At 36.0% G+C, this 12,200-nt stretch overlaps 1 protein-coding gene across 1 annotated transcript in view; it reads right to left on the reverse strand.

Annotated features, from left to right (window-relative positions):
* The window catches only part of LOC109841624 (nuclear pore complex protein NUP160), an 80,034-nt gene that overhangs the window by 9,747 nt on the left and 58,087 nt on the right, over positions 1-12,200 (reverse strand). The window contains 3 exon segments of the mRNA XM_020410577.1: positions 48-391; positions 472-542; positions 12,073-12,200. The exon segment at positions 12,073-12,200 is cut by the window's right edge and continues 5 nt beyond it. Coding sequence (XP_020266166.1) covers positions 48-391; positions 472-542; positions 12,073-12,200 — 543 coding nt within the window.

Consider the following 12,200-nt stretch of genomic DNA (forward strand, 5'->3'; position numbering starts at 1 on the left):
GTGAAGAAAGAAAAATATCACAAACAGTACTACAAGATCTAAACAACCTTTGTTGCGCCAAGCTCACATAGAACAATAACAAAACGCCGCAAGCAAATACTTCTGCTATCCTCATCAGGATTTGAAATAATGGCACAATAAGCATCCCGATAATGCTTGAGGTCTAAAGAGAATTTGAAGACATTAGCCCAGAGTCTTCCCCTAATTGTAGTTGCAGCTTCAGGAAGGCACTCATCATTATCTCCACTTTCCAGGCCAAGAACATCATCAACCTGCACAAGAGCAGCAAGAGCGAACTGGCAAGCACCTTCGTTCATACCATGCTGCTCAAAAATTTGCATTGCCCATTGATAATAATGGAGCCTCCATACTGCTAACGAGTCAGATTGACCTGCAAAGAGAAAAAAGAATTGCTAAAAAACTGTCCCATTTGATCAATAGTGTGTAGACATTTAGAGAATCTCATCCTACCAGAATACTGGAATCCTGTTTGGAATGGGAGATTTTGCAGAGATCGTAGTGCTCCTTGTCCAGATGCAGCTCTGTTTTTCAAGTTGTAGTTAACAATTTTGAAGGCAATTAATAATTATATATATGACTAATGGGGGTTGGGTGTGTACCTCTATGGTGCTGGCTAGTGTGTTCCTGACATGGCACACATCCAAGTCATCAACTATGACCTGGGTATACTGATGACATGTGTGCCCAATCAGTGACACACCAATCAGCCCCGTGGAGGGACACACTTACCCCCATTTATATCAGCGCAGCAGTATCAATGGCAGGAACAGTTTACATTTTCACTAAGAAGACTGATAGGATGTGGCAATAAACTGATAATATGATATCATACTGGCACTAATAGAGTACAAAACAATAACTTCGGAATGGGCTAGGCTGACAAAAAAAGGGGTTTCCCCCCTTTTTTTCCCTTTCTGCACCCCGCCCCACCCCACCCAAAAAAAAAAACCGCACCCAAAAAAACAACACAAAACAAAACAAGACAAAAAACACCCCTTCCCCCTTCTTTTAACGGGGAAGAGAATGGAAGGAGGCATAAAAGTGGAGAGAACCCCCTAGTAAGAGGTCTGCAGTGTTGCAAATATCACCTTCCTACTAAATATGTTGCAACGGATCTTGTAATGAAGGATTCGCTGGTATCATGTATGACGTTACACGAGGATGCTTGAAGTTACCTCATAAAATTTATACACTAAAGATGTCAAGAGGTGTATTAATGACTAATAAGTAATCATTTAATGCATTGATGACAGAAATCATATTTTAATTTGGTTTACAGGTAGATCTATAATTACCAAATTACATCATAAAGCTCAGATTATATTAGAAGATAACATTTACTAAATAATTTAACTATCATCAGATCCTCCTACAAAAGTTCCATGTGATAATAATTGATTTCAGGAATGGCCCTCATTACTTAAATTTTATGTCTAATGGCTATATGGATGCAAATGACATTTCAACTCTGAGCAACAAAGATTTGTTCCATAATTGCAACGGAACCCGGTTCATTCCGGTTCATGGGACGGTACAGGAGCGTGGTAAGCCACTCATTAGGAATCGGGTGCGAGAGGGTAGGTTTACATGATACGCCCAGAAATTTGGGATGCTTTTGGTTTGGTTCTTAAATGTACGAATCATAGGATTTGCAAGAGTCAAATTTAAAAAATATTCTAGTTGATACCAGCAATGGTAAAAGAACCATGAGAATCATGTTGCAATTAAGGTATGCGTACCTTATTTGCATAATTTCTCACATTTTGTAGTTTACTAGTTCTTGTGCACGTGCAATGCGCGTGGTTAAATATCAAAATTATTTTCTTGTTTATTTTCTTACTATAAAATAAGTGAGATTCATTTTTAAGTTAAACATGGATTGTTACATTTGCCATAAATTTTATTTAAATATTTTTAAAAAATTTATGAAATAGATGATTATTTTGAAAATCTCTTGGGGCCAGAAAAAACAACTAACAAGTTTGCAATAGAAGATAGGAGAACATAGTACATTCTTAAGAATTATTAATCTTTACTTAGTTTGTTTATAATGATATGATCTCATTATTAATTAACTACAAGGTTTAGTATATTATTTTTTTTATTGAATGTTCAAGGCAGGCAAAGGACTAATGTGAGTCCTCATCGTAATGAATGTTTATACAATTGAAGTACGAAAGAAAAGGAGAGTTGATCAATAGCGTAGTTGGTGAGGGGAAACTCCAAAAGCTTAATTTCGTATGTGGATATATAATAGATGGAGATGGAGAATGATGGTTTTGAAAACAGTGTGTGTGGATTATTAATATGATTTTTTTGTGTGGTTTTCTTTGTTCATTTTCAAGATATCTGTAGTCATATATATATATATATATATATATATAATTGCTACTCTGTTTTGGTTATGTGGAAGAGTTTGGGTCTTAAAAAAATTAAATTATCTAATCCAGTTAAAGTAGGTTTATATAAGTTAAGCCCATACATAAAATTTATTTTAACCAACACCCATGTGTAAATATTACAATTAGCATTGAGATCTAAGATGTGTGATATTCTCTTTGGTTTTTATACAATATATCTATATATATATATATATATATATATATATATATATATATATATATATATAGCATTGCTACTCTATTTTGGTTATATGGAAGAGTTTGGGTGTTAAAAAATTAAATTATCTAATCCGGTTAAATTAGGATTATATAAGTGAAGCACATACATGAAATTTATTTTAACCAACACTTATGTGTAAATATTACAATTAGCATTGAGATCTAAGATATGTGTGAGATTCTCGTTGATTTTTATACAAACGGTATCTATTTAAGTAATAATAGTATAATTAAACTTTGTGATCTGAAAAAAAAGATCAAACATATAATATAAGTAATTGGTTTAAAATAATCTAATCTAATCTAATACGAAGAAAATAAATGAAATGATGTGAAAATTATTGTAATTTTATAATTCATAATTTTTAAATAATCTAATCTAATCTAATCTAAAAAATGATGTGAAAATTATTGTAATTTTATAATTCATAATTTTTAAATAATCTAATCTAATCTAATCTAATAAGAAGAAAATAACAAAGGCACATTTTATAATTCATAATTTTTAAATAATCTAATCTAATCTAATCTAATAAGAAGAAAATAACAAAGGCACTTATTTGTTGAAGGAGATTAATGTAATATGAAAATTGTTGTCATTTCTGATCTGAAAAAAAGATCAAACATACAATAATAATTACTTGATTTAAAATAATCTAATCTAATCTAATAAGAAAAAAAAAAGATGAATGTGCTGTGAAAATTGTTAATATTTCTTAATATGAAAAAAAATCAAATATACAATATAATTAATTGCTTTAACATAATCTAATCTAATCTAATAAAAAGAAAATAACAATGGCAAATATATGTAGAAGGAGATAAAAGTGCTACGAAAATTGTTGTAGTTTCTTGGCTTATGTGATGTTGCATGTGAGAGGATAACAATTATAAATAGAGTTCTATTTAAATAAAAATAGTATAATTAAACTTTGAAACTGTTAAAGTTTGGAGATAAAAGAGATTATTGGAGAGTTATCCCCTCACTCTATACTTTATTTATAGAGATTGATTAGTTGCAAGTTAGTCTTACAATCAATGTGAGAATAAACTAATACTCTTTTCTTCGAACACTCCCCCTCAAGCTGGAGCATATATATCATGCATGCCTAGCTTGTCACAAATAAAGTCTAACACGTGTTCGACCAAGTGGTTTAGTAAGAATGTCTGTCAATTGTCGATACATGTTTCGTCGTGATGATTTTATCCTCGAGCTTCTTGCAGATTATATGACAGTCGACTTCAATGTGTTTGGTTCTTTTATGAAACACGAGATTCTCAACAATGTGAATTGCTACTTTATTGTCGTCATATAAATTCATGGGACATTATGGAGGGAGACCAATTTCTGTCAATAGGTCTCTGATCCAAACAATCTCGTGTCACATTTGTTATAGCTATGTATTCTGATTCTGCACTGGAGCGAGATACAACACTTTACTTTTTACTTTTCCATGACACTAGATTTCCTCCGAGAAAGACACAATATCCAGTAGTTGATCTCGTATCAAAAGAACATCCAGCCCAATCTGCATCAGAGAAGCCTGTAACTCTGGTGTCTTTTATTTGAGTAGAGAATTCCTCGTCCAGGAGCCTTCTTCAAGTACCTCAAAATTCTCACTACTACATCCAAGTGAGTAGTTCTTGGTGTGGACAATAACTGACTCACAACACTAACTGCGAATGTGATGTAAGGTCAGGTCACCGTCAGATAATTCAATTTCTCCACCAATTTTCTATACTGTCCAATATTTTCAAGAAGCTACCCCTAATCTAGTAGTAGTTTTGAGTTCACATCCATTGGAGAATTACTGCTTCTGTATCCTAATATCCTAATTTCTAAAAACATATACAGGACATATTTTCTTTGTGACAGAAGAATACCCTTCCTTGACTTTGCGACTTCAATGCCTAGGAAGTATTTTAGGGAATCAATATCTTTAGTTTGAAAATGTGTATGTAAATGCTTCTTCAGGCTGTTAATACCAGAAGCACCATCCCCTGTAATTACAATGTCATCCACATAAACAACAAGCATACTTCGTTTCCCATTCTCAAATCGCCAAAAGATAGTGATCTTTCTGTGCACGACAGAGCCCAAATTCTTGAATAACCGATGCAAAACGTTCAAACCAGGCTCTCGGAGATTGCTTTAGACCATAAAGTGATTTCTTCAGCCTACACACATTCGCATTCTCCCCCTGAACAACAAAACTTGGTGGTTGCTCCATGTAAACCTCCTCATCTAGAATATCATTAAGAACTGCATTCTTGATGTCTAACTGATGAAGTGGCCAGTGATTTGTCGCTGCTAATGAGATAAAAATGCGAACATGTCATTTTTGCCACTAGAGAGAATGTATCTAAGTAATTTAAGCCATACACCTGCGAATAACCTTTAGCAACCAATCGGGCTTTTAAGCATATTAAAGTTTCATCAGGATTCAATTTGACAGTGTACACTCATTTGCAACTGACGGGCCGCTTTCCTGGTGGAAGTGGGACCAAATCTCAAGTCTCGTTCTATCGTAACGACCTCATTTCATCTTGCATCGTTTGATTCCAACCTGGAATAGATAGGGCTTCTGACACATTCTTGGGAATCAAATATGAGTCGAGAGAAGTAACAAAAGATCGAAAAGTGAAGGAGAGGCGATCATAAGAGACAATTAGAAATAGGATGTTGATTATAAGTTTGTGTCCCTTTTTGAAGTGTAATAGGAAGGTTTTCCGCAGAATGAAGTAAATTTGCACTTATTGATTCTAGTTCTTCTAGCGGAGGATGTGGTGCTGAGACCGACGTTGGCTTAGGAGCAGAAGCAGAGCGACGATGATAAACTTAAATTGGGTCGTTAAACCGAGCGAAATCTTTACCAGTAATGCAAATAATATTGTCAGTAGATGAACCACCACTATTAACCAATGACTCTTGTATGATTAAATAGTCATACTCATCCGATAATAATGGAGTTGGAGAACTAGAATAATCAGGTTTGTCTTCAAAAAATGTTATATCATCAAATAACACAAGACGATTGAGTGATGGACAAAAATACTTAACATTTATGTTTTCGGGAGGAGCAAAAAAAATGCCTTTAATAGACCGAGAGTCAAACTTGTTTGCTTGGACTGTGATTATGAACAAAGCACAGAGAGCCTCTTTGAAGGAAGCGAAAAGAGATCATCGTTATGGTATAGAACTTTAAAATAAATTTTATCTTGCAGAACAGAAGAGAGCATTCGATTAATCAAGTAACATGCTGTTTGGATAGCTTCCCCCTAAAACTCTTTGGGAACGTGATGATGAAATAGCAAGGTTCGAGCAATATCAATGAGATGTCTATTCTTTTGTTCAGCAACTCTATTTAGTTATGGAGTGTAAACACAAAAAGACTGATGGAGAATTTCATATTGTTTAAGAAAACTAGTGAAGTTGTCATCCAAATATTTCTTTGTATTATCAGATCGAATTTTTTTTATCGAAGTCTTGAATTGATTGAGTATTTCAGAATAAAAGAGTTTAAATGTAGAAAAGACTTCTGACCTAGACTTGAGAAGATAAATCCAAGTAACACGAGAGTGATCATCCACAAAACTGACAAAGTACCGAATCCTAATTTAAAAGTTATTAGGCATAGCCCCCAGACATCAGATTGAACAAGATCAAATGGCTTTGCAGCTCTCTTATTGACTCGATTAGGATAAGATACACGATGATGTTTACCAAGTTGGCACGACTCACACTCTAAAGAGAAAAGATATTTAAACTGGAAATTTAGAAGCTTAAGCACAGAGAGAGATAGATGCCCTAGCTGACAATGGTATTGTAGAACTGATGAATTTTCAATACAAGCGAAATATTTGGCGCCCAAATCCAGCTTATAATGGTCCTTCTGCTCATGTCCTGTCCTAATCGTTTTCCTCGTGATCAGATCCTGAAATGCACAATGTGTGGGGAATAATGTCACAGTACAGTTTAGTAATTTAGTAATCTTACTAACAGATAAAATGTTATAGGAAAAACTAGGAAGATAGAGTACGGAGGAAAGAGGGAGACTAAGTGTAGGCTTGGTGTTGCCGACACCCTGAACAAGCGTACGTGAACCAACAGCTAACATAACTGAATTAGATGGAGAGAGAGGATAGGATACCTTGATTCCCAGTCATATGATCAGTGACACCTGTATCTAAAATCCAAGTATGAGACGAAGATGATGTAAGTAAATATAAAGAGGTACCTACACTTTTGAGAGTCGTGGATAAAGAAGGGGGTGATGATTGTGAACTTTGATACTACTGAATAATTAAAATTACTAAAATTAACGTTGCAGCTCTGCATCATGAAAGACTGAATGTAGTTGACTTTCACTATCAGATGAGGTGAAGTTGTCTTGAACGACCATGTAAGCACCATTGGCCTTCTTTTTTTTCTTCAATTCAGGACAATTATATTTGAGATGTCCTGATTGGTGATATTAGTTACAAGTCTTCACTGAGTCATCGCTATTAGTATGTTTGTCTTGAGATGGACCTTCACGATCACTTCGTTGACGACCTCGGCCCCCAGAACCTATGAAGCACGGATTCACCCCCAGAGGCCCCGCACCCGTGCCCGACACGGGTCAATGGTCAACATAGGGGGACACGGTCAAACATCCATTGGGACACGTCTGGGATACGGCTGTGCAAAGAAAAAAAAATAAACGGATGAAAAAAATTAAACCCGAAACCCAAACCCAATCCCCCAAAACAAAACCCTAACATTCACTTACCTGAAGCCGACGCCACCACAAATCTGAGGTCTCTTTGCTCCCTCGTCCTCGTCGCTCGACCTCGACTCAATCCCGCATCATCGTCGCTCGACGTCGACTCAATCCCGAGTCCTCGTCGCTCGACCTCGACCCAATCCCGCGTCCTCGTCGCTCGACCTCGACCCAAACCCTAATCTCCTCGCTCGACCTCAACTCAAACCCTAATCTCCTCGACCTCGACGCTCGACGAAGTCTTCGAGTCCTCGACCTCGACGATCGACGCTCGACGAAGTCTCCGAGTCCTCGACCTCACGATCGACGCTCGACGAAGATCTTCTCGTCCTCCACGCTCGACGCTCGTCCTCAAAGTCACAGGTCAGTCTCTCTCTCTCTCTCTCTCGACGCTTCGTCTCTCCCTCTCTGTTGATCTCTCCCGAGTCTCTCTCTCAGTCTCTCTTATTCTCTTTCTTAATCGCTTTCTCTCTCAGTCTCTCTCAATCTCCCGTCGATCTCTTCATCTCTTATGTTTATTTTTATTTTTTGAGAAAACTAACTTTTTTTTATTTATGCAGCTTCGTGATACTGCTGAAATCCTATTCTTCTTTTGGTAATTTATCTTTTTCAATTTTAGTTTTAATTTCAGTTTTAATTCATATGAATATTTTTTAATTTCAATTTCAGTTTCTTAACACAAATGAATTGTTAACATTACACAAATGAATTTCATTGACATGTATTTTTTGTTTACAAACTTATTATTTTGTGATAGAATGAGTAGAGTATGTACTCTAATTTCTTTTTGTTTACAAACTTGTTATTTTGTGATAGAATGAGTATGTACTCCAATTCCTTTTTGTTTACAAATTTGTTATTTTGTGATAGATTCATAATTTAGATTGTTAGTTGAATTTATAAAATTTTCTATATATAATAATAATTTGAAAAAAAAATTCCTCGCCGTATCCCCGTATCCTATTTTTTTGGATTTTGCCGTATCCCGTATCCGTGTCCGTGTCGTATCCGTGTCTCGTATCCGTATCCGTGCAACATAGCCCAGAACGACCAGTACGATAACCTTCTCTCCCTTCAAAGTTGTCTCTACCGCTTCCAGGACCACCAGTATGGTCCCTTAGTCCATAAGACAGTCAACTCTGAGTGACAAGCGCAAAGCGATCCGCGGTGGATGTAAGTGGCTGTGCAGAGACAGCGTTCTCCGAAAAGTGATAACTCTCAGTCAAAGAACCAATGACGGAACTCCCCATGATTTATAGTCGAGCAGAGTAAATAAAATCTAGGGTATCCAAGTAGGTGAGTACCATAAATTTGTTTCATTAATTTTACATCTGTTTTACATCCCTAGTAATAGGAAAAATCTGACGAAATTCCTCAGTCAAACGATTAAACTCACCATAATGATCATCCATGGGTTTACCATCCTGTTTTTTACGAAACAACTCTTGAATAACTTTATATGCTCGATTAATATTACTGGTACCCTCATAGAGATCTTGTAAGAAACACCAAAGTTTCTTCACTATCATACAATGAAGGATTAAATCCCGAATTTTAGGTTCCATAGTATTAAGAATCTGATGTAAGAGGACACTATCATCTAATGTCCAAGACTCCAGTGTCGGAGTAGGAGGGTCCGTCAATAAATGACCAATTTTGACTCGGCCTGCCACGTAGATTTCAATAACACGTTTCTCCTGAAAGTAGTTAATTTCATCAAGTTTCCGATCAGTGTATCTACCAGAAAATATCTCTGAAACTTTCGTCTGGACCATTAACTCAAAATTCTTAAGTTCCTCAGATCCGACCATCATGAAACAGACGAGTAGAGATCAAGACGATACTCTCCACAAGTTGAACAAGTCCAAGAGCCCGAAAGTTAACAATGCAAGAACTCGAAGGTTATCATACAAGAACCCGTAGGTTATCATACAAGAACCCGAAGGTTAAAATGCAAGAGTCTGAAGGTTAACATGAAACCTAAAGATTAAAATTCAAGAACCCAAATTTTTTTTGAGAACAATTCGCAAATCTAAGTCAGATCTGAAAACAAAGGGACATGATAGCGACAATCATTGACGGCGAGCGGGAGTTGTCGATGAAGATCGGATCGGTGAAGTGAATCTAGATCTGAAGTTTCCTCCGTGGACCACCAATTCAACGATCCGAGTCGGACGTGAAGGAGGTTTGACGTTAATGTTTCGATTGTGAAAACAAAAACTAAAGTGAATATCTTAGCAAGGTAAGATAAACACTTCTCAAAATCAAATTTGAACTCAAGGAAACACTAAGCAAGGTAAGATATCAAAGTTGTCGAGGAAGCAAGTGACAACGAATAAAGCAAGCGGCGATCATCGATGACGGGCAGGAGTTGTCGATGAATATCGGATCGGTGAAGTGGATCTAGATCTGGAATTTCCTCCGTGGACCACAAATTGAACGATCCGAGTCAGACGTGAAGGAGATTTGACATTGATGTTTCAATTGTGAAAATAAGAACTAAAGTGAATATCTTAACAAGATAAGATAAACATTCTTCTCAAGATCAAATCTAAGTTTGAACTCGAGGAAACACCGAGAAAGGTAAGATATCAAAGTTGTCGAGGAAGCAAGTGGCAATGAACAAAACAAGTGACAACGGTGGTGGACGAATCAGGCAATGATGGATTTGATCTTTGACGGCTAGGGTTTCAAGAGAGAGGAGAGGAGGCGGAGAGAGGAGAGGTGGCAGCTAGGGTTTCAAGAGAGAGAAGAGGCGGCGACTAGGGTTTCGAGAGAGAGGAGAGGCGGCGGCTAGGGTTTAGGAATTAGGATTAGGGTTAGAACAAGTTGCAGAGAGAATTAGGGTTAAGGTTTAGGATTTGGGAGGCTCTGATACCATGTTAAAGATTGGAGAAAAAAGAGATTATTTGAGAGTTATCCCCTCACTCTATACTTTATTTATAAAGATGAATTAGTTACAAGTTAGTCTCACAAGCAATGTGGGACTAAACTAATACTCTCTTCTTTTGACAGAAACTATTTATGTAGTACTGTGAACTACTTAAATTTTAGTTAGTGAGAGATCGCCACGTTGTGTTCTCATATCGCCGTCGTTTGTTTTACTTTTCCTTTTTTATAATTTTCAGAACAATTTCCTCTTTAATATGTTTAGTGGATTTTGCAAATATCTCGTCCACATTATGTACATTTGTAGGTCTGCGTTGTTCCTGGGTTTGACCTCTTGGACGGACATTATTTATCTCACTAATTTATTTAGTTTTTGCATATACGTCATTCATCTTGTATAACATTTGTAAATTTGGCATTTAATAATTTCATTTAGGCTTACATTTCAATTTAAACTATATTCTTATCTTCATACTATGTATATCCAATAATAATTCATCAATTTATCAACTTACTCTTATTTAATGGATTAATTTGAATTTCAATGGCATTTATGTCCACTAAAAGATTTTTCCTAACTTGTGCTTTTAAAGAGGGTATGATTCTTTTAAAAAATAGTTATTTTTTAAAAATTTTAACTGGTATGACTACTGAATCAGGTCGCTGGAGTTAGTGAATCTGATTGTATTCCACGCGAATTTGAGATGATTGAACCCGGGTCGCGGTTCGCTATAGTGCTCCACGTTCCCGGCTTCAATGAATTTTGTTCCACCATCCAAACAAGTTCATGTAGCTCAATTTGTTATATGAAGAAACAAATCAGTACAAGTATATGGATTTGTCTTGATAGATGCAATTTCCTTACAGTTATTGTCTTCTTAATTTGTCTCGTTACATGTGCTTATTAAGTTGCTTGATCAAATCATGTAGGTTCAACCAACAACCTGACATTCAAGGTATTACTGCAAAGTTGTCTCCCTGACAATAGCCACATTAACCAGAAAGTTTGACACCAGTTTAAACTGTTAACATCCTTAAGAGGTTTTCAATCTTTTTTTTCGAGCACTCTTTTGCTCTACAATTGACTTTATTTTAGTGAGAACAGAGAAGTGGAAACAATCCCTACATGAGCATGCATATAAAACTAAAAACATGTCAAAATCCACTTTAGAATTCTTTATTGCCAAAGGAAAAGATGAAAGAAACACAAAAGGAGGATTAGGACAATTTCCCTCCCCTTTTAATGGTAAATTCCACCAATAAGACGAAATATTTTGTAACTAAAATAGGCAAACCTTAATGCAAAAGGCTGAATTTAACATGAAAATTTCAGAAGATGATATTTCAAATATTTCTTACAACATGGAATAAGAAAAACCTTAGATTGGAGATATGACCACACTATTCTGCTAAATTGGTTAACATCAGTCACAAGCGAATATGAATAATGGTCTTCTAAGCCATTAGGGCACATATGTATAAGTAATATAGGACAACACATGCTTTTCAGTACACTCACAGACTCAAACTAGATTCAAGTTTTTGTAGACCATGATTGGATTTTGATTATAGATAGAAGAAGGTACACGGGGTCGTTTCCAAATGGAAGCCCTGGCAACTTAAAAAACTCTGGAGCATCATACTTATGAATTTATATAAATGGCTCAAAGGTGATTAGCAATATATATATAAACTTATATATATATATATAAACTTATGTCAACTTAAGTGGACGTCCACTAAGTTTCTTAATCATATATATAGTTTGTGTATGGAACCTGAAAAAACAACGGACTGCTTCACACACTTTCTGCTCTTTCAGGACTCCATGCAATTCACCATGAGCCCTCACAAGAAGGCAAAATCCCAGCAGATGAAGACGAGCACACCAGTCACTATCGGCTGT

Source organism: Asparagus officinalis, chromosome 5 (assembly GCF_001876935.1).
Source record: "Asparagus officinalis chromosome 5, Aspof.V1, whole genome shotgun sequence".
Classification (NCBI taxonomy): domain Eukaryota; kingdom Viridiplantae; phylum Streptophyta; class Magnoliopsida; order Asparagales; family Asparagaceae; genus Asparagus; species Asparagus officinalis.